The sequence below is a fragment of the Pollicipes pollicipes genome, unplaced genomic scaffold, assembly GCF_011947565.3.
Source record: "Pollicipes pollicipes isolate AB1234 unplaced genomic scaffold, Ppol_2.1 Scaffold_4881;HRSCAF=5763_pilon_pilon_pilon, whole genome shotgun sequence".
Classification (NCBI taxonomy): Eukaryota; Metazoa; Arthropoda; class Thecostraca; order Pollicipedomorpha; family Pollicipedidae; genus Pollicipes; species Pollicipes pollicipes.
Window position 1 is genome coordinate 42657419 of NW_023596576.1, and position 26390 is coordinate 42683808.

Consider the following 26390-nt stretch of genomic DNA (forward strand, 5'->3'; position numbering starts at 1 on the left):
GAACCTAACACTCACACAGAGGTGCTGGCCGCAGGAACCAAGTACCTGCAAACGGCATTTGACACTCGGATCAACATGTATCCACTCCCTATCAGCACTGAGCACTGACGACCGCCGTTCGCCGCTCAAGCGTACATATGCAGCCATGCACAATAGACATGTATTCAGTGCTGACGAATACAAAATGCGCAAGCCGCTGCAGGCTTGCACCCTTAATTATATGCGCGACCATGCTGGCCCATGCCGTGTGTAAAATGGCTCAAAGGTATGAGGTGACCTCAACTGAAGAATAACCCAGATGCCAAATCAAAAACAAAGTTGAACTCTACTCTACAATAAACCAATCAAGCCTAAGCAAAAAAAAAACAATAGGTAAAATGCCGTATAAAACGTATTAAAAGCTCGCACTAAAGAAACTGAAACACGCTGCAGTACAGGGCAAACTCCTTTCACCGTGGTTTTCTCGATATCATGTGTCGAACTTTCAGTGGCGTGGTTTCTAAGGTAATCTCTACCGTCGCCATCTCACGCGCCGTTCGTCGCGGGAGACGACCAAAGGCTACGCCGATCTCCTGGATCGAGCTCCCGGCACTTCGCACGCGAATTTTGTTTAAAAGCCTCAAGGGAGCAGCGACTAGGGAAAACCAGGCATAAGCTTGCAAGTGAGTGAGAAATGGTCGTAAAGCTCCAATAACAGCGAACATCGGCTGGGGTCAGACTACTTCTGTTGGGTCAAGGTGATGACAACATGTCAGGCCCGGTGATTAAAATAGCCGTCACCAGGCACGCTCGGGTGTGCCTGGGTGTGGGCGGGGTGCACCCAAACCACGCACAACTGTCCGGTAACAAAATGTTTCCACTACCAATATACTGCCATGGAAGCACTTGTGAAGCAAGTTTTCCTCCGCTCTCAGTTCCCACTAGCGCTCTAAAGACCGGTCAGCCTCCACGCTGGTTGCCATGGTGTAGGGAGCAGCTAGCTGACGAGCCGAGGCCGCCGTTTATCTATGCTCGCCGGACCTGGCCACCTCGTACTGGTGACCGGCGAACAACCACGCTGGGCCATGCATAATGGTGCTGGTCCGACGGGCATCGCTGGCGGACCGGACACCGGTACATGGGGCGCTGTGGTCACGACCGCAAAGGTCACCGAGCTGATGGGGGCTCGATAGTCGCCGAACTGCAGTTGGACAGGCGCCCTGCGGCCGAATGCGGACAGCCGGTCCCGCTATCATAGAAAGTAGGCTTTAGCGTTGTGGCACTGGCCGCCTTCAAAGGGACCACGAGAATTCAGCCGGCCTCCTGTATGTAAAAGGCTCTGGGTGCCTAAACAGACCGTGAACGGCCCGTTACATTCTGGACACCGGGAGGAACATCTCAATGGTCAGAGGGCTCTCCAGTGGCCAGAGCGGCCCCGCAGCAGCCAGACGTCCAGCGGGCAGGTCAACACATCTGGCCGACCAGAGAGGCACTGAGTAGACAAAGAGGTATATCAATGTCTGGAGGGTTTCTCGGTAGTCAGGGTGCTTCTCAGGTGGCCAAACAGGCCTCTAGGCAGCCAGATAGGCACTGGGCATACAGATAGCCATGGGCGTTCGACCTGAACGGGCGATGAGGGGGCAGCCAGAAGGACTCTTGGACGGCGTGAGACGCCTCTGAGCGGCCAAAAGGGCCCTGAGCAGTTAGCGAGAACCCCGGGGGTCCAGAGGGTCGTGGGGATACAACTCAGTGTCTTTGGCGACCAAACGGACCACGCAGCAGTCTGTGTGCCCCAATAGCCAGACGAGCACTTGGGTGGCCAGAAATGCTCCCGAGGCCTCGAGCGAAACAAGCATCAATGCGCGTCGGGAGACGCTCTTCGCAACAAGTGAAGCCTCTGAGTAGTCAGAGGCAAACGCCACCGGTCAGAGACTATTCGATGGCCGGGGAGGGGCCTTGGTAATTATGGAAGGACTATGACAGCTAACCGGGCCATTACCGGTCTGGTGAGGCCCTGAGAGGTCAATACGACCCCTGAGCGGCTAAAGAGCCCCTGAGAAGTTCCGATGTCGCGTTAACAACACCCGATCGTGTTCAGAAGAAACCTTGAGCAGCCAAAAAAGCCTTAAGTGGCTATAAGGGTCCTTAAGCGAGGTGTAACTCTGGTGGCCGGGAAGAGCACACTGTACGCCCAGCGGATGCCCAGGGCAGGCACGTGGGAACCCACTAAGCATCCAGAGGTGATGCTGTCTGAAATATGGGAGCTGTCTGAGCTATTACTCCGGCAAAACTACTCATATTTTATGCTTGCCGGGAAGTCCGACACTGGTCCCCTCAACATGCGACACTGGTCCCCTCAACATGGTGCGAGTCATGGGTCATGATTACGCGGTTCTGCTGGGACTGAGCAACCACACATGGGGAGGCGGCATAACAGGGGCACAGGCTAGAGGAAGAGGGGCCTCCCAAGGCCCAATTTTTTTCGTCTCAGATGTCTACCAAACGAGATAGAACGTCACGTGACGCCTACTCACCAAGCCACCTCCCCTCTCCCCCCCCCCAAGAAAATTTGGTTGCACCACCGCAGCATATTCATACTAAATGTTACATGTCATCTTTCACGATTTCATTTTCTAAACGTGCCTGCATGCGCGACGCTAATCACTTTCTTTTTTACCCTTCATTCCCATAGCATCTACCGAAATATCTCGGTTTCTAACCCGTCACTCCCATAGCATCAAACGAAATATCTCATTTTCTAACCTAACACTAGATGTTTTTTGCAGGTTTTCCGCTCGCCGCGTCCCCTCTGACGCTACTAAACAAAAGACGCATTCCGCCCACAGTACTAACAGAGCACTCCAACCGAACGGGCTGTGCCGCCCAAATGATTATTTCGCTTTGATGCTCGCAAAGCAGGACTGCACAAGTAAATTGCAACAGCCAAAACACATAGCAAAAGCAGGCGATCATCAAAGGCGTTCAACATCAATGAAGCGATTTCAGGCGATTACGAACCGAGACGATGAAAGACTCCGAGTTAACAGCGCTTCTAACGCTCTCTTTCAGCCGACATGGCGTCACCATGTGACACAACATTTTCGCTCACAGGCACTACAATATACATAACAAACGCCTTTATTAGAAAGCATGCACAAAGGAACCTGAACCATCGCATATCATCCCCGCCCCCCCCCCCCCCCGCCCAAGTGACGCACTAAATGGAAGTGTAGCCGTCTTCGACCGGCTCGAAAAGAAACAACCTTGCCGTCAAAGTTGTGCCAAAGCTTATGACTCACCAACAAAACGCCATCATTCCGCAGAAGAACGGCACTTGCATCCACATCAGGTGGGGGTTGCAGTCAGAGTGCTTCAGCTTAACGCAGTCATCGAACGTCTGGAAGCAGGATGTTAGACTCGCAATGTGATACATTTAAAGCAACACTTCAAGGCGACATCCGCGCTACAAAGCTCATATTCGTTATAATTGGTTGGGCTTCCTGGCCGTGAACCGATTGCATCCTGCCAATGTTCAGATCGTCGCCAAACATGCCAGCCGACTACACAGAAGTCATTGTCATGACCCCAGCGGCGCAACACGTCACGAACACGACCCGGCTCGCCGGCTCCGCGGCACGTGCGGCCGGACAGGGGGCCAGCCGCACGTGCCGCGGAGCAGGCGGCGGCGGCGGCGGCGGCCACCCAGCCGCGCGCTGACGCCCGAGGCGGCGGCGGGAGCGGGACCGGGCCGGCTCGTCGGTCCAGGCGGCCCCGCCAGCCGCGCCCCACCGCCAACACACCGCCCGGCCAGCTCCCTCCCGCCGGCGGGCCGCGTCCGTCAGTCGGCGTCGGAGCGGCGGCGGCGGCGGCGGCCGCCGCATGCAGGCCACATCCAGCGAAACAGTGGCGGCGGCCCGATGACCTGACCTGTGCTGCCAGCCCCCTGATGCTGACTCATGTGCTACCAGCCCACTTCCGCTGACACTACCCCCGTGTCCCCGGCACCGCCCCCGCTGACACCGCTGACACTACCCCCGTGTCGCCGGCCCCGCCCCCGCTGACACTGCTGACACTACCCCCGTGTCGCCGGCCCCGCCCCCCGCTGACACTGCTGACACTACCCCCGTGTCGCCGGCCCCGCCCCTGCTGACACTGCTGACACTACCCCCGTGTCGCCGGCCCCGCCCCCGCTGACACTGCTGACACTACCCCCCGTGTCGCCGGCCCCGCCCCCGCTGACACTGCTGACACTACCCCCGTGTCGCCGGCCCCGCCCCCGCTTACACTGCTGACACTACCCCCGTGTCGCCGGCCCCGCCCCCGCTGACACTGCTGACACTACCCCAGTGTCGCCGGCCCCGCCCCCGCTGACACTGCTGACACTACCCCCGTGTCGCCGGCCCCGCCCCTGCTGACACTGCTGACACTACCCCCGTGTCGCCGGCCCCGCCCCTGCCGACACTGCTGACACTACCCCCGTGTCGCCGGCCCCGCCCCTGCTGACACTGCTGACACTACCCCCGTGTCGCCGGCCCCGCCCCTGCTGACACTGCTGACACTACCCCCGTGTCGCCGGCCCCGCCCCTGCTGACACTGCTGACACTACCCCGTGTCGCCGGCCCCGCCCCTGCTGACACTGCTGACACTGACGTCTGTGCTGCTCGCCCCGCCCCTGCTGACACCGACCTGTGTGTTGCCAGCCCCGCCCCTGCTGACACTGACCTTTATGTTGCTGATCTCCCCATACCAACACTGACCTCTGTGTTGCCGGCCCTGTTGCGGACCAGGTGCGGCCGGAAGTCGTCGCCGTAGCGCAAGAAGTAGTAGTGCGAGACCAGCCGGTCCAGCGGCCGCCGCACCAGGTTGATGTAGACCGGCCGCTGACTGAGCCCCAGCCTGCGCGGCGGGACGGCACAGGTCACGGCACAGGTCACAGCAGCGCCACCAGCGGGCCACGACACACCCTGGCGAACGGGGCTGCAGCGCGCGCAGCCTTGCGGGGAGCGGACCGGCGCATTGGCGGTCGTCATAACGCGGCGATCGGCACGCGGAAGCGCGCCGCAAGTGGCCAACACACACGTTCTGGCGCAGGAAATAGCAAGGCGGCGAGCAGCCCGCGATGAGGAGGCGTTCGGGCGGATAGCATCGACGCGACGACAAACCGAACACGACTCGATGACGTCACTCACGTGGCGAAGTCGATAAAGGCGATGTGTCCGTGGTACAGCGCCGGCAGTCGGCTCTTCCATGACGTGATGTTCTTCGCGAACTCTACCTGAACGAAGACGACGGTGACGTTTGAAAAGGATGCACATCAATTAGTTTCCGCACGCAAAACAAGGCGTGGCAATGCAGTCTCCAATGAGCTCTCAAAGTTAGCCTGCATCCTTGGGGTGAAAGGGCGCTCCTTTGTAGAAGCCTTCCAGTTACGGGGGCGCTGCGGGGCGAACAAGTCTTACCTGAACAGCGCGACAGTTTTCAACCTGATGCCAAACGCAAGCGCGACAGTTTTCAACCTCAGGCCAAGGCACTTTGGGTGCCTTTCTAGGTATTCAAGAGTCACTTAACACGTTTTTTGAAGTCAGACAAGGCAGCATGGACTTGTTTTGTTCTTAAGCCAGTCCGTCGATTCTGTGCTCCGAACATGCTAAACAACCGGATTGCATGCCCATAAATATCATCATCTTGCATCCATTTAGGACCACCAACAGCGGGACATTAAAACCTACGTTCATGTACTCATTTTAACCGAATATACCGGCCCCTTTACGTGTAGTGCCGGCCACCCCCACTACGGCAGGCACGGCGTGACGCATGTATATATATATATATATATATATATATATATATATATATATATGTATATATGTATATATGTATATATATATATATATATATATATATATATATATATATATATATATGTATATGTATATATATATATATATATATATATATATATATATATATATATATATATATATATATACATGCGTCACGCTGTGCCTGCCGTAGTGGGGGTGGCCGGCACTACCCGTAAATAAATAAGTATATATATATATATATATATATATATATATATATATATATCGGTCATCTCATTGCGCATGATCTCGACTTCTGTATATCATTACAGAGCCGACATCAAGCTTCCGAATAGCTGCATTCACCACGTGAAGTGTTCTCCACACAGCTTTGATGTTCCGTATCATAAAAAATCGCTCCTGACGATATCTTGCCTCCACAGAAGTGCAAAGCACGGGAGTTTCGCAAGTAAATTTTGCATCCAATTTTTCGGCGCCACATTTTTTGTTCCCTCCATGCAAACGCACAGCAGTCATTTCATAGTACACATCAAAATACACCAATGGCATGCATTGCGAATGGAGACAATAAGCTTTACCTGGTCAACGAAGGACATGACGTGAGCATTCTTCGAGGTGTTGAGATGAATGACATTGTAGTTATGGCGCACGCACAGGTCATAGGCGATGCCCATGAATGTGGTAGAACCAGTCTTTGGCACTCTGTTGTAAATGACAATAGTTTCGTCTCTAGGAAAGCTCTCCGGTGGTGATGACATGTGGCGTTCTGAAACACAGGATATAATCACATTTAGGGCGAAAGTACGGCTTCACAATGCTTACGCCTTACATCAATTCATGGCGTTGGAAATCAAGTACCTGTGTTTTCTTCTCCACACCGAATCATAGTCCAAGATTTAGCCTTACAATTATTAAACAAACCATTCCATTTTGAGTAAAAATGAGAAGTTGACAGATAAGCTAGAATTTTTGACATAACGTACACTGCACGGTTCGTTGGAAGCGCCCCAAAGGCCCACATAAAGGCATCGAGAACATCATACAAAAGCTCAGCACTCGGCGATTCCGAATGTGCACACCATTTCAAAATCGATTTACTTACCAACATAGGCTAGACGGGACTGAAGTGACGCCAAGCGGTTTTCGTAATGTATCACTGTTAAGTAGAACAGAAACACTGACACAACAAGGAGCGCGAAGAACCGCGGTCCCACGGAAACCATGCCTGTGAAAGGAGAGGTCACAGTTGTAAAAGCGAGCACACACAATGACGAGCGTGAGCGCAGGTAGACAGAGCCACAGCTGAACGCTGACAAAACGAGGCGCATCGATTCAGCCATCAGGACAGCCGCATGCAATAACGCCATATCAACCGAATATAGTTCCCAGTTGATTTACTGCATTTCTTTCTGAGAAAAAAAAACTGCATAACAGCCTAAAACGTGGTTTATATTTTGGCGATCCCGAGTTACCCCACATGAGACTAACACCAATGCTGCAAAAAGATAAACAGGTGATAGTACCGGAAACACTTCAGGTCGATGTGTGAGGTCCGTCACACCGGTTCTAGTAAAAGCCCGAACCGATTGCCTACTGAGATCCTGATCAGACCAGGAGATCTTAGTGCTGGGTCGCCTAAATCTCCCCTCTCTTGTCTGTGACACGGGCGACGTTCTAAACCATACGTGTCAACCAGACAGTCTGTTCTTTGAATTATTTGCCACACTTGGTCTAGCCCTGTGGGTAACCGCGCGTTTCCACCACTCTGGGGACACCTCAGCCCTGCTTCTTATCACCGAGTACGATAGGAGGGTTCCGTTCAATGTCAACGAGTATGATAGGAGGGCTCGGTTCAATGTCTGCCTCCCTTGCCAGGCTGTCACCAGTATTCCACTATGAGCGGCCGCTGGCTTCGTCTTCGATCACACGTTTACATCTCCTGCCATCACACCAGACTCGTTAGGAGATCCACATCCACATCCACAAGTGGCATCAACAAGGGTGGATGCCACTTGGTCTCGTGGAGACCGGCGGGAGTGAATCGGCACTTTGAACTGGACCGCCGCAATACTCCGGGAACATATTATTTATTTCTTGAATTTGTTTATGTTGCTGTTGGACGAGCTTGTACCGCCGGCCGACGACAGCGCAAATGTTCGATTTCATGGAAAGCCAGCCTGCCGACCAGCCCACGCAATAGGAGGAAATATGCCTGGATAAAATAGGAAGAAATCAGACCCCTCTGCAGCACATCTTTGGATCAACGGAGGCCTGAGAACGCTCTTCGCCGCGAATGCTAGGCTAGGAAATCCCTTCATCGCTTCTCAACCGAGTATAAGAAAGGATTGTCAGAAAAACTGAAAGCTTTCTGACACAATATCAGGCATTCTCAAACTAATGATGGAAGTCCCACAGGTGATTCAGCATGACAGCACGGTCCTTCGCGACGTCATTTGAAGACGTTGATGTGCGAATGTCCCCACAATCAGCAGCAGCTGCACAGCAATTTGCCAAAAAGTTGACAGCAACCATTGTTCTCCACGAGCAAGATGCCCTTGGTATCCTTCAGGCTCTTGACACAAGCTGCTTGGTCACTGTGCACAAGATTCACCTGATGCTGCTTAAGAGTTGTGCTCAGCATGCAGCTTATCCCCTGAATCAGGTATTCCACAAGTCCTTAATCAAATCTGCCCTTCAGTGAAGTGCAAACATGTACTGTTGTTGCACCCATCCACAAGAACAGGCATCAATCAGATCTGCTAGATAGCAGATTCTTGGACATTGTCCTTTTATATTTTTCCCAAAAGCTTGTGCCATTGTCTCTATGGCCATCTCAAGAGCCAGGATGAAATCTCATTAGCCTGGTCCTGCTATGTGTGATAGACATGATCATAAGGAATAAAATGGTCAGATATAAACAAAACAGCACACAGATTATTCATTGCAGACAGTGGGGCATTAAGATAAGAACCTGCAAAGCAGCAGCTTCTACTAAACCAAATTGTTGTTACAAGTTGGGGACATTTGTGTAAAGAAAAATGAAGGAATGCAAAGTCAGAAGCAACTTGTATTGAGCTTTGTGGATAAAAATAACAAGTGACATTCATTTTTTTCTAAGGCTTCCAGAAGAAAAGAAACTTGATTGTGCAAGCAAAATTTAAAGGTTGGCCATGTCAAAGTGGGGAGGAGGGGGGGCAGAGGAAGTGGAACACCTCCCCAGTCCAGAAGTTGAGGGGGCAAACACACTTTAAACCCACCTGTCCTGCAGTGATAGCTAATTATCTTATATTTTTACATACCATAAGACCCAGCATAGACTTCTGCATGCCAGACATCTATGATCCAAAACCTTGCTTGCATGATGAATGGAATCAAACAGATATAAATCCCTGGTCTTCAAGGCTTACCCATTGTGGATGCCCATGACCAGTGGATTTTGCATGCAGTGCTGCATTCAGCTTTCATCCTCCTCAAACATTCTTTCCTTATATGCTCTGAGACCAGGAGCCCCAAAAGATGACCTGAGCAGGTGAGCTCATCTCCCTATGTTGGACACTTCATGATTGCTGTTCGTGTCTTTGATAAACTTCCTAAATACCTGACAGCTTATCCTTTTCCCATTTGATATGCAAATTTAGCCCTCCCTCCCTCCTCCCCCCTCACTCCCCCACTCCCCCCCCCCACCCCATCAGCCCTCCTGTATCTGGTGACTATACCAGTGATGTGCAAAATGTGATGATGTGATTATGATGTCCTGATTTCATTTTAAAGGTAACATGATACAATACTCCTATGCATGCTTACTACTTGCACTGCACATCTGAGACATGTTCTTATATATATGGCTTTATATTAAGAAGCAAAAGGAAAACCATTGCATACTTTACAAAGCTTAACTTGGAAGCTTATAAAGAGCCTCAAAATCTGGTTGCCATATTTCTCCTTGCATAGTTTAACAGCTCTTTTCTGATTTCATTAAGCAAACAAAAATTGAAATGTCTCATTCCTATGCAATTAATACATGACAGACAGACAAGAAACAAGAAGACAACACACAATGCATTCATCAGTGTATAAACTTCTACAACAGGCATTGCCAGAGGGGTTTACCACAGTGATACGTCCTGCTAAGTACCCATCACCAGCATGCAGCCAGCAATGTCCAAGGACCTCCAAAAGCTGTTACTCATCTGCTTCACTCACCTGATGATGTACTTAACTTGTCTGATAGAGAAATATCCTGCATAGCATAGCATAGTTGGCCCTGTCACCAATAACACTGCATTGGATTTGGTGATGCTGCGTGCATGCGCTGACATTTCTGCCGCGATGTCTCTACTTTGCCCGAGGTGTTCGGCGTAACGTGTATTTTTGCAGTCCGGCAGTGTGTTCATTCCTCAGCCTTACTGAATAACATACACATGATCAATCTCAACTTCATAATTATGACGACGCCTCTGATGAATATCCAGCAACAGCTAGTACCTACCTAATCTCGGAGTGTTTAGTCCACCGGAGTAATCACACACAACACATGCACCCAGCACCGCACGATGCAATAATCTCCCAAATGATGTTTCTCCCCTCATAAAGATGCCATTAGTATGCTGTATGTCATAGATGCGTCATTATGCGCGCATCATATAGAGAGGGACAAAAATATTAGAAGGATTGGGAACACGAATCATTGTCCGTGCACGTTTTTGTTTCATTTATCCTGACAATTTGCCAGGGCAAGATTCAGAAATTCACCAATCGAGATTATCTCTTAGGGTAAATCATATACCTGGTATTCAAGAATAAAAGGACATCATGTGCAAGTCTCAATTCACAAATGTTATCACAAGATTCAGGCTCGGAAAGTTCACGTGGATATTTTCGTGTGTTTCCTGAACAGCAAAACTGATCGTAGTCAAGTGTTCTAACTACTAATTTTGTAGAAACATGATCTCGTAAATTTGATTGCTACGTTACTGTTCACTGACAATGTGCCAAGGGGAGTGGTGCTCAAGTTTCCCAGCTTGTATGGTGCGGGGCACATTCAGGTGTTTTAGTCAAAACATTGTTGCTTCGTTTGACTGAATTTTTTCTTCCATATTAAAATTGTTTCACATAAAATAGGAAGATTTAGGCTGCAATATGACTGTTTATGTTTTATTAGATTATGCATTAATTTTGTCTGACACAAAGGCTCCACTAAAACTAGTGATTTGTTAGCTTTGTTCCCCATTCCGATAGGGAGAGCGGGAAGTAAACACAGGGTAAACGGTACTGCACGAGGGCGCGGAGTCCTGTTAGTGTAATTCACACCTGCAGGGTTTCTATTGCCTTGCGGTCCACCAGTGTTGCAGGACTGTCTGCTGCGGTTATTATAGGACCTTGCTGCCACGTTGGATTAGAGGGTTCGAGCTTTGGTACAGGTAGGGTAGGGATTGCAGTAAAAAGGTGGACCACTTAAAAATTGGGCGTTGAAATCATGGTGACACCGGCGTAGACCCTGCCTTTAAAGGCAGTTCAGATCGAATGATGCAAGTGTGAAGCACATGCAATGTGCACCGTTTTCATTCTGTTTTTTTTTTTGCTTCAGGTATTTCTAGGTGTGGTGCCTACAGCTGCTATACCAGCAGATAGATTGCTGTGCAAAATTCATAACATGGCTGAAGCATGTTAGGCCACATTTGAGCTTATTTTTGTAATACCTTTGGAGCAGATATAACTGTGCTAATTTTAGTGCATGCATATGCACATCATACAATCTGAGCACTAAGAGTTTGGGGCACCATAGTTACCAACTTCACATGGTGAACTGGTTCCCCGCCAAGAAATCAAATGGAACAATTCAGTGTAAATAGCCAACAAGGATAAAAATGAAGCTGAAAAATCCACAGCCAAAATTGAACAGGAATAACAGTTGAGTGGGGTCAAAGTAAAGCCTGAAACAGTCCAAGGACAAAAAGTCAAATGGGATCAAAGTTGACAGGATATTAGTCAAACTGAAAACAGGTTGAAAGGAATCAAAGCTAGCAGAAGTTAATGATTGGAAGATGCTTTACAGGACAACAAGTGAACAAGAACACAAATGAGATCAGAAAAAGTCAAGATCAGATGAGATCAAAAAAAGTTGATGAGAGATGAGAAAAATGAGATCAGAAAATGAGATCAGAAAAAGTTGAGCAGCAGAGACCTGCAATTTATTAGTATTTATTCTCATGTATTTTGGGCTGCTTGGTGCAGCTGTCAGCAGCTGGAACGGCCTATCTAGCCATTCCTGGACATTTTCTATGATGTTGGGAGGAACACAAAAACAAAGGTACCCATGGTCAGCCAGGCAGGGCTACGCAGTGCTCCTTGCAAATTACATTTGTTGGTAGTGCTGGTGTTGGTCAGACATGTACATAGTTCCCAATGTTGGTTCATGATTCTCACTTTCCTACCAAAAATGATCTTAAAAAACATTCCTATTCAGTTGGGAGCCTTCAGCCTCCCTCCATATCTTTGAGAAGCAATTGGGCCACATCTGGGAAGAAGCCTGTTTATTCACACTTCATGGGTGTATGTAGGGTTATGTGTCACTTTTCAGCCCCCCTCCCCCCAAATTATCATGTGAAAGCACATGGTGGGCTGGTCCACTCCATCCTCTGTGTGTATACACCCTCCAGAAAGGAGTATGGTGACACACCAGGCTTAGAAACTCCAAGATTGAGGGTGACCCTGCCCAGTGCTGCCCTATCCTCGTATCCTGAGGCCAGCTGCGCCGCGGACTTACACACGGGGAGAAAATCTGGAGGCTGGCGTAAAACCGACCAGGTTTCCTAAATGGCACTGAGTGATGGCCGGGTGTCGCGGGTGACGCACACCCAGTCGGCACAGTGCTCACGCTAGTCGCACATCACTACGGTACTACGGCCTGTGCCTTTGCACTACGACGACCTTTGCGAGCAGAAGCGGGATGGTAAATTGTGTTTCAATCATTGTCTTTTTCAAGCTTTTCCATTGCCTGGGAATGGGAAGCGAGCACAGGCATTTCAGATATACATGACTTTGTGCATCATTAGGTATGTGTGCCATGTGGTCAGGATAGGAAAGTATCTGCACTAGCCGTCGTCAGGCATGCAAACACTGGGGGGAGGGGGAGGTACCCCTATGCAGGTTTGGGTTCTTTACTCAGCCTGCTCACATGCTCAATGCATTTTCTTTGCTCATTTCACTTGCTCATTTGCACTTGCAGCTTTACTCAGCTCGCTCACTCGGCAGCTCATTTGGTTATCTAAGGATGATCGCTCACTGAGCTCCATCCCCTCCCCGCAGGCACATAACCAGTGTATTTTTGTGTGGGTGTCATTTGGGCACGGTTTGAGCACGCTTTGCGTTTGAGTGAGCTTGGACACACTTGCACGCACTGTCCCAGCCGGTAACTTCCCCCGCGCTCATCGAACCGCTTGCACGCTGTGGTTAAGCGAGTTTGGACACACTTGCACGCACTGTCCCAGCCGGTAATTTCCTCCGCGCTCATCATGGGCGCCAGGAAGTCGCGGCACAGCGTCCTGGGCATCACCGCCTCAGAACAGCTGATTGAAACCTTGCAAAACGACCAAAGGTTATAATGTGCTTAGTCGTTGAATTGATGTGTGGTATGCTAGCAAATTCTGGGGTAAACGGAATGCTCTACGTGTGGTGATAAAGGGGGCATAAAAAGAAGGTGCGAATAATGAGGAATTTGTTCGGCCTTGAAAAATGGCGCCAGACAGAAATAGAGTACGGTTGAATTTTAGCTGTGGTTACCTCGATGAAAGGTAAGTAGTATCTGAAAATAATCATCTCAGGCTTAAGTTCAAACTACGACAGATGCTTAAATACACCGGAAGTGTGCGCGTTCGGTGGGTCGAAATGAGCAACGAAGGACAAGTTGAGCCTCGGGACGAAATGGGTGATAAGAGTCGGTGGGACCGGCGATTATTCGGGTGGGTTAAATTGGTGTAAACAAATGTCAGGTCGCTGTCTTAACCTCGACGCATGCTTAGAATTCAGCCAAAATGTCACGCAACTCCGGCTGGTCAGAGTGTGCGACAGTCAAACATCCGCCCCCGGTGTGTGCCAGTTTTTCGCAAGCCGCTTTTTGTTTTTGTTGGTTTTTTAATCATGATGAAAGGAACTCTCAAAATAAATTGGCTCAGAACCGAAGTAATCCAACTTAGCGAATGGGCCCTGTTGCGTTGAACTGAGCGCTGATGGTCCGGGCCCCTGGATCCTGGACCTCCACACACCCCGACGCACACACGCGCGCACGCATGCACTTTCCGAGAGCGATTTTCTGCCCTGGCTGTGTTTTAGAATTGGGATGGGAAGACCTAATGGGTTTTCACAGTGGGTGGTTACCTTTGCTGAATGCTAAGTGGGTTATGCAAAGGCGAGCAAATCTTGTTTCTCCACTCTGTTCTCTTCTGTGCGTAAAGGGCAATACGGCAACATTTCCTATGGCTGTTCTTGTGATGCGGTAACAATCTGGTTTCTTTTCTATGTTTCAGATCGATAGCTAACCTGATAAGTTAAATGGATGATTTGGATGACGTAAGCCTGAGAGAAAAAGAGGAATATTACAGGAAATTGAATGAGTCGCTAAAGAAGAAAACAGCATCCCTGATATCCCAAGCAGAAAGTGCGTTGAGAGAAAAATCTGAAGCAGCTATTTCATTTGACATACCACGTGAACAGAATGAAGGGCAACGCTGCCCGAGAAGAAGGAACGATGCGTGCATGAAGAGCAAAGAAGTTTTGGGGTCAAGTCAGGCCCCAATATCGAACACACTAGGATCGTCCCAGGAGCCGTATCAAGTGACGCTCCATCAAACACTTCCCCCCAGTCTGTCCAGAGAGTGTTCAGATTCTGAGGATAGTATCACTGAAGAATTTGATCAGCTGAGCACCAAAGAAGATGAAGGTTCAAGCGCATCATCAGTTGTTTCGAAAAACCTGAGCAGGTCTGCGCAGACCAGGCTGTATCAGGCCAAACTCAGGGTAGCTAAGGCAGAAATAAAGCGTTTGAGGGCTCAATGTGAAAAACTAGCCCGAGAAAACTCTGCCTTGGCTGAAAAAAGCAAGGCATCAGAAAAGGAGCAGCAACGGGCAGTAGCGGGGTCGCAAAAATTTAATTTGGAAATCAACAGGCTGAAGAAAGCGTTTGATGAGGCTAAGAAAGAGTCACAGACGGCAAAAAATGAGTGTGTTTCTTGGAAAAAAGATGCAGAAAATTCCAATAGGGAAGTGCAAACAGTGTTGACTTCAAGTGCTCAGATGGAGGTAAAGCTCAGAAGAGCAAACGAGGAATTGGAAAAATTACGACTTGCACTTGAAACAGAAAAGGGAAAGACGAAGGATTTAACTGAAACGTCTAAGGACAGGATTCTGTCTCTTGAAGCAATGAACAAGAAACTGGAGAAACAAAAGCAAGAACTGATTACGGGCTTTAAGAAACAAATGAAGCTCATCGATGTTTTAAAGCGCCAAAAACTGCATTTGGAAGGTGCAAAACTTCTGCAAATATCCGAGGAAGAATTCTTGAAAGTCATAGATCTGAACCTAAGCGAATGAGCCCGGCTTGCGTTTCGTTACAAAGCGTGATTACGTAACTGCTGCACGTTGGTGGCTGCTCGGCCAGTGTTCCATTCCACATTATAATACATTGATATTACCTATGGGCGTTTGCTACTAAAGCTGCGTTGATATATCATTTTGAGCATGTCTATGCTGCTAAGTTATCGCAGGTCGTTGGATTGGTGTCATATTTGATGTTGAGTATTCAGAATCTAAATGCTTCTATTTTCCAATAATTCTTTGTTGATGTTTGGCTTTTGGGCTTCGTGGGATCCACTGGGACACGTATTTCCAGTGTTTAAATGGCGTTTAGCAACAATTTGGTGTGTTGAGAGCGGGTGGCCTTGAGAACGGATAACTATCCCAACCTCACGCGACATGTCTCAAGGCTCGATCATCGGTCCTTTTTTGTTCACTTTGTTTACCAACGATTTCTATGGACACTTGATTCCTGGTCGCCACATCTCCTATGCCAACGACACGATGCGCGGGGATTTCGCGCGCCCTGACGGGCCGCGTCTCGCCGACCACAAAACCAGACTGGAACGTATGCGTGAGCTTCAGTGCTGGTTCCATGTCAGTCAGTACTGGTTTAGTGTCAATTCTATCCAACGAACGAAACGAAAACTGTTCTTTTTTTGCTCGCTGGGTCAAAGCAAAATCGCAAAAGTCACCTGACTCACCTTGAAGTAAACGATTCGACTGTGTATGCCTGAAGTAGCATCAAAATTTCGGCGTCATAGTTGACTCCGGTCTGCCATGGGTTGCCGATGTCTCAAGCGCCGTAAAAATGCATTGAAATCCACCTTTGTACAATTTCTGCCATTAGGTCACTTCAGATCTTCTCAATATCATCGTCCAGGCGTAGATGCTCCCTGACATCACGTACTGCCTGTGCGTGTGGGGCGGGGCGACTTACAGTCAACAACACAAAATTTTAAAAAGCAATAAGCTTTGCTTCAAGAGCGATAGCCGACTCTCAAAAGCACCATATCAAATCCCGGCCTCAACTTCCCTTGGATGGCCGAGGATGGAATACTTGATCCTTGACTTGACTTGAGGGGCGCTAAAGGATATGGCGCTTTGTCTCACCAGGTTGCGTGCTCTGCCCCACGCGCGCTGTTTCAGCCTGTGAAACGCGCGCCTCGGACAGAGTTAGCCTTCGCCTGCACACACACCGTTTGACCGCCACACTGCAGGCGTTTTCGCATCGGGCTGCAGCTGCCTGGAGCCGCCTGTCATAAAAAGCCTGTGATGCCACAACACTGAGCGCGTTGATATCTCCACACGTGATGTGTTCTTTATCAATGGCCACTGACCACTGATCTGACCCGACCCATAGTACATAGGTAGGTTTGTTTCAACTAATATTATCAATCATTGCTCGCCTTGTTTCATAGTATACTTTGAGTATGCCTTTTATGCTGCAACTTTTAGTGTGCAATTTGAAACACTCACCGATTGGCTGCCACACAGAGCGTTTTTCACATTCGGCCGCATCTGTCTGGAACCTCCTGCCGTCGTAGCCGTGATGCCACAACACTGGGCGCGTTTAGGACCTCCGTACGCAATGTGTTTTGATCACTGGCCACGTACCACTGATCTGATCCGGTTCATAGTGTATGGGTAGGTCTGTTTTAACTCTGACAATTGCTTGTATCGCTTTATTGTACACTTTGAGTGCACGCCTTTTATACCGCACATTTGAGTATGCAATTTGAAACATGACCATAACCACGACTTGAAGCCGTAAGAGCCACCTGGGGGATGGTTTCCAATGTACGGATACGGATGTGGTGATTTGACTCCAACATGGCCCCGCAAACAGTGGAGTAGGGGGAGCGGGCAGGGCGTCCTCGATCACGCACGAAGTATGACCCACGGTCATGTGCACGACCAGCGTTCCAAACGTGTCCGTCCGCGAGCTACGTATCCCTGCAGGCGTGCGCGGTCTCGCCGCTTCGACAGTCAAGGAGATCTGGGCTACGATCCCGTTACAACTCGAGTTGTGATTCTCGTTTTGTCTCGCTCGAAGGTTGTCCTCATTCGGTACTTGCGCCAGACCCGAACACCTGCAGCCTGCAGCCAGTCTTCCGTCGCTTCCGCTGTCAGTGGCAAGGGTGCAAGGCTTATTGGCTCCCTGTCTCCCAGTAACCCACCACGCACTGGTGCGGTGATGGAGCACCGCAGACCTCACTATCGGCCAGCCGGCTGCCTGCGCTGGCAAGGGCCGCACTGGCACTGGTCTGAGCCGCCCTATACTGGTCCAGCGGCGGAGTGCTGCGGACTTTGTCGTCGGCCTCCTCATGGCTGTTTGCCCTGCGCCTGCAACATGCTATTCAGCGACCGCGGTCTGTATTGTTGTATTGTCTGTCTGGTCGGTATTGTTCGCGGTCACCGATGGACCGCATCTCCCAAACGCATAGCAGTTCGTTTTCTCACTTATAAAAACAACGGGGCGCAGGTCTTCACTCACCCTTGCGTACGCACAGGGACAGAGTCAGGGACTGGATGCTCGAGGGCATTGCGCAACCGGGATTCGAGCCCGAGGCCCACATACAGGTACATGACCCTAACCAGTCCGCCGCTATGTCCATCCGACTTTGGAGGACATGCAGTCACAACCCCACACCTAAAGACAGCGCACCCGCTCGTTGCCTTGTGGCTGTCCGTGCAGGGTGCACGAAAATCGGCACTTAAGGGAATTTTGCGCTTTTGGTGTGCTGCACGCGTTATGAGCCGGCGCAGGGTCAGTGATGCAACCGCTGTTCCCGCCCGCTTGGCACTTGCGCATATGATTCAGCGCACAGCGGCCAAGGAGATGGGCTGCCCCGTCTTTTTTTTTGCTTCTCACCATAGATGGCTTCTCTCAGAAAATCAAAATAAATCATTAAAATGAAGTCGGTAAGTAAAAAATCAAAATAAATAAATCAGTAAAAATCGAATCGATGTGTTATCGTCGACCTCTGTCACCTCTGCCTTTGAAAAATCTTGGCAGCGTCCCTGTGCTCGCTAGCGCAGTGTGCGGCATGAACCTGCGCTGGCCGACATCGGGAGAGCGCTTGATCGCTTGTTGGGCTAGTATTTGTTAAGTTCGTAGGGATATCGCCAATGGGTAGGGCAGAAGCCAACCACTGGTTCTTGGTCCCACGCCACCAATTCGTCGGTTTGATACTCAGGACACTAGCAGAGCCTTCCCCCGCTCCCCCAGTCGTACAACGGCTTGCTCCGAGGTCACCGACTCGGCTTCCCGCCACTCCGTTTCCCGCAATCGAACGTGAAGTCCTGGTGATGCGCCTGTGAAGAGGGGGTGGCGACACCGTGTGAATCATGGATGCATCCTGGCAGCTTTAAGAACGTGTGGGTACTGTCCCCTCAACCTCAGAGACCCACGGCTATCGGATGCATGCAGATACAAGCGTTTGAGTAAAGCGAGAGGAAAATATCCCAGAATGCGAAACGTACCAGTTACAACTCTTACACCGCCGTATGAATAGCGAACAGAAAATGCGTGAATGCCCTACCGGTATAGACAGTCGTGGTTGTTCGCACCGCCAGGCAAAAACAACAGGCAAGGGGTTAAACAAAGCAACAAACTATACCATAAAGGGCGAAATCGTTTGGTGGGTTACAGTGAGAAGTTTCTTAATACGGAGCTGCCAGGCACCCGATGGCCCACCCTGCCTCATCACTCACCGCAAAAAACATACGTCTGCGAGCCCCTCTCGATCTGAAGGTACAGGCCACTCTCAATTGCGCGAACACGCCCTGCGGCTGCGTGCACCTGGTGGCAATGTTCGTGGCGATATTCCACAAAGCATCATGCTGCGTGCTCGGGACACGACAGAGCACAGTCTGCACATCATCAGGTCATTCCATCCCTGACACACAGAATACGCGTTGCGGGACTACGTGATCCGTACGTCTCGAATACGTTCGTTCGTTATCCGTACGTAATTACGCCCGTATGTCGGCACTAGGTTTAGAGAATCGTTCATTCGAATACGATGATGGAGTGGCTGACAAGGCCACACATCTATGAGATAGTTTCTTAGACAACTAGACAACTGAATTCAAGATTGCAACGAACGACATTCATCTTGGGTCAGGTATGAAGGTTAGACCGAGGTCAAAGCGTACCTGCTTTTCAACGGAGAACTTCATGGGGTGACTTCCGATACTCATTTTTAGTTTGTTGATAGCACGGACTGCAACAACCATCTTCCATGGGCTTCGTAAAGGTAAAAGTAGGCCACTGGCTCTAACACCGATCAACGTTGTTTGCTCGAGAACGTAGCGGGTAGCAGAATCTTTGACGCTTGCTCATATTTTAATATCAAAACATCCTTTCAGAATTTTGGTCTCCATGACCTCCTAAAGGTCAAATAAGGTCACTGAACTAATAATAACCACACCTGACCATTTGCTTAGAACAGGTATTTATACAGTCAAGGCAGGTGCATGTAGGGGCATGAGGGTGCTTCGGATACCAATCAGTTTAACACGCGCTCGGGTTGGGGGTCAAATTTATCCTCAAAGTTTTTTCCAAAATGGTTTCAGAACGGCAAGACGCAGTCGCGCCAAATTTTGCATAGCTGTAGACATGGCAATAGTGGATCGTTTGGTGTAAGCATTAAGATGTATATTGTAAGGTCGCTGACCTACGACAGGTCAAAGTCAGGCCATGGATTATGCAAAGTCGATTTCTAGGGAATTTTTCAGTCTGATGCAACAACGAAGTGTTGTACGGGGCCATACATCTCTGGGACGCTTTTCTTATGCAAGCATAACAATTTATTGAACAAATTCCATTGACTTTAAGTCAGTTTTGAAGGCCAGACCAAGGTCAAAGCCAATCTGTTTCATTACTCTAGGGCTTGCTGTAAGGGGGTAGTTTCTGGTGCTCATTTTGAATTTGTTGATAAGAGGAACCACATTATACATCTTCAATGCATTTTTTAAAATTCAAAATAGGTCACTGACCTAAAATGACCCAGGTCAACACTTTGTTTTTAGAAACATTCTGCCTGGTGTTATCTTTGTCGCTTATTCAAATGCAAAACTCATAGCAGTCTGGTGTGATTTTTGTCACCATGACCTTAGAGAGGTCAAACAAGGTCATTTACCTTGAATGAGCGTGTGGGCCTGTGCTTAAAGCAGGTATCTGGGTTGTGAGAGCCACTTTGGAGACCAACCCGGAAATTGCCCTTGCTTGATCTTATTTGACCAAGCCATGACCTAGGAACCTCAAACTTTGCCCTGAGTGAGTTCAGGCACAGGCCTATTCACCCTGTAAATTTGGTGCTTCTAGCTCACCTAGTTCCTGAGAACTCAGGGTCAAATTGCCCCCCCCCCCCTCCACCCGAGCGAAAGGTATCCAAGCGGCCGCCCTGGAGCGTGTTAATCTCGTTCGACCTTATTTGTCCTAAAGATCATGCCTAGGAACCTTAACTCTTAACATAAGTGGTGTCATATTTAGACGAACTCAGCCTACAAATTGGATGTCTCTATCTCTCTTACGTTTTGATGTCAGTGGTAAAATAAAAGCATGTGCCAAATTTTTGGGTGTCAAATAATTGAGCCCCACCGGAGCGTTTGGTACTCGATTGGCATCCGGAGAACGTGGTAAAATAAGTTCCCCGTCCGGTAAAATAAGCTCATCTGTCTGACCCCTCTTGCTCGCTCAAGCAAGAAACGCCCCCATGAAAGGAGCTATAATGATGGATGCTCTTCCTTTCTTTTGGACATCACATTTTCTTGTCATCTTGGGTCCCATTTCGCGTTTACCAAAGGTTTGTCTTCCGTGGGCCTTTTCCCAAGGATAGTAACGCTTACCTTGGAATGGTTTTCTTTTCAAAATAAGCATTCTCGAAATCCTTTTTACGCCATTAATTTGATTTGGATTCCACAACGCGTAATAAAGGTGACAGGAGCGCGGCATTATCTGCTACTGTTTAGAGTACCGGTGACGTCATGCCATCCTGTGATAATAAGGCGAGCTAGGCCGTTGAGGTATTTTACTATCCTTGGAGGCGTCGTGTGCTCCGTTGACGTTAGAAATACACGTGGTGAGCTGAGTCGAGCGTGGGAGTGAGGTGGGGGCCCCGAGGCGGTAAATAAAGTTAATGAGGGGAACCAGTTAGGCATTGGTTAAAGGACCGTCAAAATTTTTGTCATACATCCGCGCGGTTGATGGGCGCCACGCCACCGGGTTGGACTCCGTCTTGTTCGGGTGTCATCCACGTGCCGGACTGCAGGATACACAAGTTGCACCGGACACATTCTCCGTAATATTGACATCCCTACAATGATTTAGTGCACGCACATCATATGTGCGAAAGGCCTGATCTGAGGGCACAGTAACTTCCAATTTTAGCACAAAATGCCTATAAGAGTCCATGTTTTGAGAGATTATGATGCTAAGAACATAGTTGTGTGCAAAAATCTCTCAGTTCAACAAGCAAAAAATTTGATTGATGAAAACGACTTTGCCTCTAACAAGCTTAATGCATGCATGCTACAGGTTCAGTGCACTGATATCATGCAAGCATTTTGGATCATTGAATGGATTTTTTGCAGACTGGCCCACATGCTAGTCTCCTGTGACATTTTTTTTGGCCATGCTTTGTGTGCAGTCTGCATATTTGTTTGACTGGTCAGACATTTTATTTAAATGGCATGAATGAAGGACATGGAATTTGAATGATATTTACATTCCTACAAAGTTCCTTTCTAGTACAGGATGCAGTGTGCTTAGGTGTCAAATGTGGTTCTGCTATCCAGCTCTGTACAGTTATATGCTGTCATCTATTTGCTATTTCTCCACACATCTGTGCACTTGCCATTGCTATGACTCAAAGGGGAGCACTAGGGCTGAGCATTGATCTATGTTCAAAGGACAAATATTGATTAGTTCTTGTAACTTCTACACAAAAATTTGTGTGCCATGATTAATAATATGCCCTTTCTGAACATGGTGGCACTGGCCAAGGTCAAATATCAACCTACAAGGCTAGTAACTTCCAAAATTAGCTGGGGACAACCCCTTGCTCAAAAGTTTCAACCCATTGGATTGATCCATACAAAACTATTAAACTAATGTATCATAGTCTATAACCTGTACTTTCCAGGACATGGTGGCATTAGGTCAGGTCAGAGGTCACTACATAAATCATAACCTTTAAAAGTGGACTTATTGTTGACTTATCTGCATGTACTCTTGCCTTTCAGCAAGCATGGGAAAGAAACGCTCAAGCATATCAGAGGCAGCGGAAGAAGGTCTGGATGTGTCACAGGCTGAGTCTGGTTTGTCATATGATGAGAAACTGAAATTTGTGAACCGCATCTGCAAACCAATGGCCTCAAAGAAGCTTGCCAAGAAACTGATGAAGATGATAAAGAAGGGTATGCAGTATTGTGTTGTAGTCATTTGATGGCTTTGTACTGATGTGATTGGTTGTTAGGGAGTAATTTGGTCATGGTTCAAAATGTGGTGGAATTTTCTGGGGATGGGAGATGACTTCTCAGATTATGGGTTGTTTTCCTAGTAAGGTTACATCAGCCCACTGACTGGGATCATCAGTGATATACCGAGGTGATGGCATGTGACTGTAATAGTAGCCAGCTGCTGGCCACATTGCTTTTGCAGGAATGAGTACAAACTGCTGTGTGTATAGGGTTATGGTACCTACCAAGTTTTTCAATTGTCTGTTTTTTAATGCATATTCATCATCTGATTTCACCAGGCTACTTGTGAAGTTTAACTAAGACTTTAAGTTGAAGCTTTAAAGAATGCAAAGACATGCATCATATTTTCCCCATGGGAAAATTTTGAAGCATGTCACTCAGTGCCTTCTAGAGAACCTAATACTTTGAGTGAATGACTATCTGATGCACAGAAACAGAAGGATCACACCAATGTCGTGTTGTTTGCAGGGATTTTGATATTGATGCATTGCTGTTGTGCACATGTGTGTTTAATGGTTTTATCCTGTGTTGTTTGTGAAATATGATTAAATCAAAACAAATGGTGTATATATATATAGATATAGATTAGATATAGGTATAGATATAGATATAGATTAGATTATATATTATATATTAGATTATATATATATGTTTATATGCAAGCCATACAGGGCATCTGACTGAAAAATATTAGGAAGAAGACTGCACCATCCATGCCTTGCTGGAAGTAATGCCATGAAAAGATCTTTCTTGGTTTTGTCATTTTGAGGGACTTTATTTGCATGTGACTGCATGCCTCTGCATTGCAGGCAACAAGCACAAAGGCCAAGTTCGAAATGGACTGAAGGATGTTCAAACAAGGCTCAGGAAAGGAGATACAGGGTGAGTGATGTTGGCAATGTCATGTGTGGGGTGCCATTGATTGCTCCTAGATTGCAATCTTTAGCATATTGCTTGTCATCTGTGACATGGGCATTTAAGGAAAGCTTGATGTCTGCTTCAAAATAGTGCTGTAAGTAAACCATGGATTCAGAGGGAGCCAACCAAACCAAATGCCCTCAGCAGGCTTGCAGATTGGATGTAGGACTTTTTGCGCGCAGATAGCATTATCCGATACAATTTTGTATGCCCAGAGATCTGTCCATCTTTAAAGCCTTGGGCTCAGCAATGGCGCATAGATATGCTGGTAACTGACAAAATTCCACATTATTTGTGTGGTTTCTTGTGAACTGTTATATACATGTAACATTTGTGCACAATTCCTGAGATGACAACAGTATTTCATAGCATTGGATATGGTGTCATGGGCCAAAAATGAAGCACAATATACAAATGTATATATATATATATATATATATATATATATATATATATATATATATATGTATATACATATGCATACATACATGCATACACACATATAATTTTTGTGTGATCCATGTTGTGTGTATGTCTGTAGATATACAAAAAGTAAGCAACTTTCCAATGCCACACAGTTGCGCTGACTAAATGGTTAGTCCCACAGCAATATGATGAGAAAGAAGCGTGAACCAGAAGTACAGGACATTTAACATACGTTAGCTGCAGTGACGGTACAGTCGGTGGACGCTCGGCACGGGGCTGGACTCTGTGGTGGTCCGGTGGCTTGTATTAGTGTGTGCCGAATAGCTTCTTGAACCCATGATCGGGCGGCATGGAATGAAGAGATAATGTGCAGAAAGGGTGGGGAAAGGGACTGTGCGTCTTAGATGTGCGGTCAGCTTCCCTGAACGTTGCTGAGGGTTAGTGAAGGAATAATGCTGGGTTGTGTTTTCTGTGCTGTTTTTGTTTTCTACGTCTTGCCCGGCTATAATACGATGCTGGAGTCTCATGCACGAGAGCAAGGAAAGACAGTAATTATGCGACGCATAGGGCTGTGGATGCTTTGCACTCCCCTATTGCACTACTCCCCGAGATGCATGATCGCTGTAGAAGACCATCACCGTGAGGTGGGGAGGAATTCACCAATTTTTGTACATATCCGATTCCGCGCAATTTCACGGCAGCATAATGATTCGCACAGTTGATGTGTATGGATATATCACAGCTTTATGTATATATATATATATATATATATATATATATATATATATATATATATATATATATATATATATATATATATATATATATATATATATGTGCATATATATATATATATATATATATATATATATATATTTATACAATGTATATATAATATATACGATAAAGTATATACGACATATTTTACTTTTGATTTTATCTTTCTTATATTGGCGCAAAGAAGGTCTTGTGGTGTAAACCAACCATCGACATTGTGCGTTATTTCTCGCCGCCAGGATCGTGGTGTTCGCCGGTGACGTCACTCCGGAGGACATCATGTGCCACCTGCCGGCGGTGTGCGAAGAGAAGTCGATTCCCTACGTGTACGTGCCCTGCAAGGAGGACATTGGCGCAGCATTGGGGCGGAAGAAGGGCTGCATTATGGCGCTGATCCAGCCGCACGACGACTACACCGAAGCCTTTCAGGAGTGCTCAGAGGAGATCCATAGCCTCCCCATCCCCGTGTAGTGCGTGTCGAGGGCGTGGGGAAGGGGCGTGTGATGAAGTGCCGCCCCCTCCCCTCCGCTACCCATGACCTGAGGCAGTGTCCAGTGGGTGGTGGCTGCGGTCAAGTGACTCGTGACGGACCGGTGTAGGCGGCGGCTGCGGCGATCGGCGTTCTGTTGTGGTCTGGAACCAGCCATAGAGCACAAGGCGTCTGATTTCGTGCTGTCATAACCCCGTTGGGTCTGAAGCAGCACTGGGACCATCTCGCCACCATTTAAGTGGATAGAAAGTAATGTGAGCTATGCCCCGATTGCCGCTAACCGCAGGCTTGATGTCTCTGGGGTCTGTGTCACGTCTCGCTTTTTGACGCCAAACGGTAAAGGCGTTGTCTGAGCTCAAAACACTGAATACGGTGCCTGCTTGGATCCTTCGGAATACATGTGTTCCATTATCATTGACTCCGCTCTTGCTAGGATGTGGTGGGATTGTTGAAAGAAATAAACACTTCAGACCATCGCTCGCATGCAACGGCTCCTGTTACTTGTGAACTCGAAAAAAGCGTGCATTGGGTACACCTTCACAACAAGTGGCGTGGTGTTCGTCTCATAGTTTTGAGGTCGTAGGTTCGAAGATCATTGACGGGCTACATCAGTCGTCCCTTGTGCAATGCGCATGCAAGGCAGCTGTCACGCATTCGCAAACATGCAGTTTTGTGCGCCGCGTGGAAGTCGGTCGCCAGCGCCCAACTGTAGCAGATCGGCACCTCGACCTTCACCAGGGAGAGAGAGGCCTAAGACATACACGTTGTTTCAATAACCTTGCAAGAAGATCGATGAACTTCACAAGATGACAAACTCAGAAGCTATGCTAGCGCTTCATAAATGGTGTTTCGGGCACAATGTCGAGCGAAATGCCAGAATTGTTTTCGCGACGTGCAACTCGGATGCGGTGAGGCGG

General features: G+C 48.2%; 3 protein-coding genes across 8 annotated transcripts in view; 2 read left to right on the top strand and 1 right to left on the bottom strand.

Annotated features, from left to right (window-relative positions):
* Hs2st (Heparan sulfate 2-O-sulfotransferase) overlaps positions 1-26390 on the bottom strand; it is an 87641-nt gene that overhangs the window by 3456 nt on the left and 57795 nt on the right. Inside the window, 5 exon segments of the mRNA XM_037225189.1 lie at positions 3279-3376; positions 4737-4875; positions 5169-5254; positions 6383-6570; positions 6907-7029. Of these exon segments, the coding sequence (XP_037081084.1) occupies positions 3279-3376; positions 4737-4875; positions 5169-5254; positions 6383-6570; positions 6907-7027 (632 nt within the window). The 5' untranslated portion in view covers positions 7028-7029.
* Positions 11042-15466, top strand: LOC119101767 (testis-expressed protein 9). Of its 4 annotated transcripts, none has more exons than XM_037225185.1 (2): positions 11042-11072; positions 14330-15466. In XM_037225185.1, the coding sequence occupies exon 2, from the start codon at positions 14355-14357 to the stop codon at positions 15390-15392; it is 1038 nt and encodes a 345-aa protein (XP_037081080.1). In that variant the 5' UTR covers positions 11042-11072; positions 14330-14354; the 3' UTR covers positions 15393-15466. The 4 variants fall into 4 exon arrangements, with proteins under 4 accessions (XP_037081080.1, XP_037081082.1, XP_037081083.1 ...); XM_037225187.1 differs by having other exon boundaries at positions 11049-11065; XM_037225188.1 differs by having other exon boundaries at positions 11071-11097.
* Positions 21431-25949, top strand: LOC119101770 (H/ACA ribonucleoprotein complex subunit 2-like protein). Of its 3 annotated transcripts, none has more exons than XM_037225192.1 (4): positions 21431-21463; positions 22626-22799; positions 23672-23744; positions 25223-25949. In XM_037225192.1, exons 2-4 carry the CDS (start codon positions 22631-22633, stop codon positions 25452-25454), a joined length of 474 nt encoding a protein of 157 aa, XP_037081087.1. In that variant the 5' UTR covers positions 21431-21463; positions 22626-22630; the 3' UTR covers positions 25455-25949. The 3 variants fall into 3 exon arrangements, with proteins under 3 accessions (XP_037081087.1, XP_037081088.1, XP_037081085.1); XM_037225193.1 differs by lacking the exon at positions 21431-21463 and adding an exon at positions 21470-21490; XM_037225190.1 differs by lacking the exon at positions 21431-21463 and adding an exon at positions 21474-21507.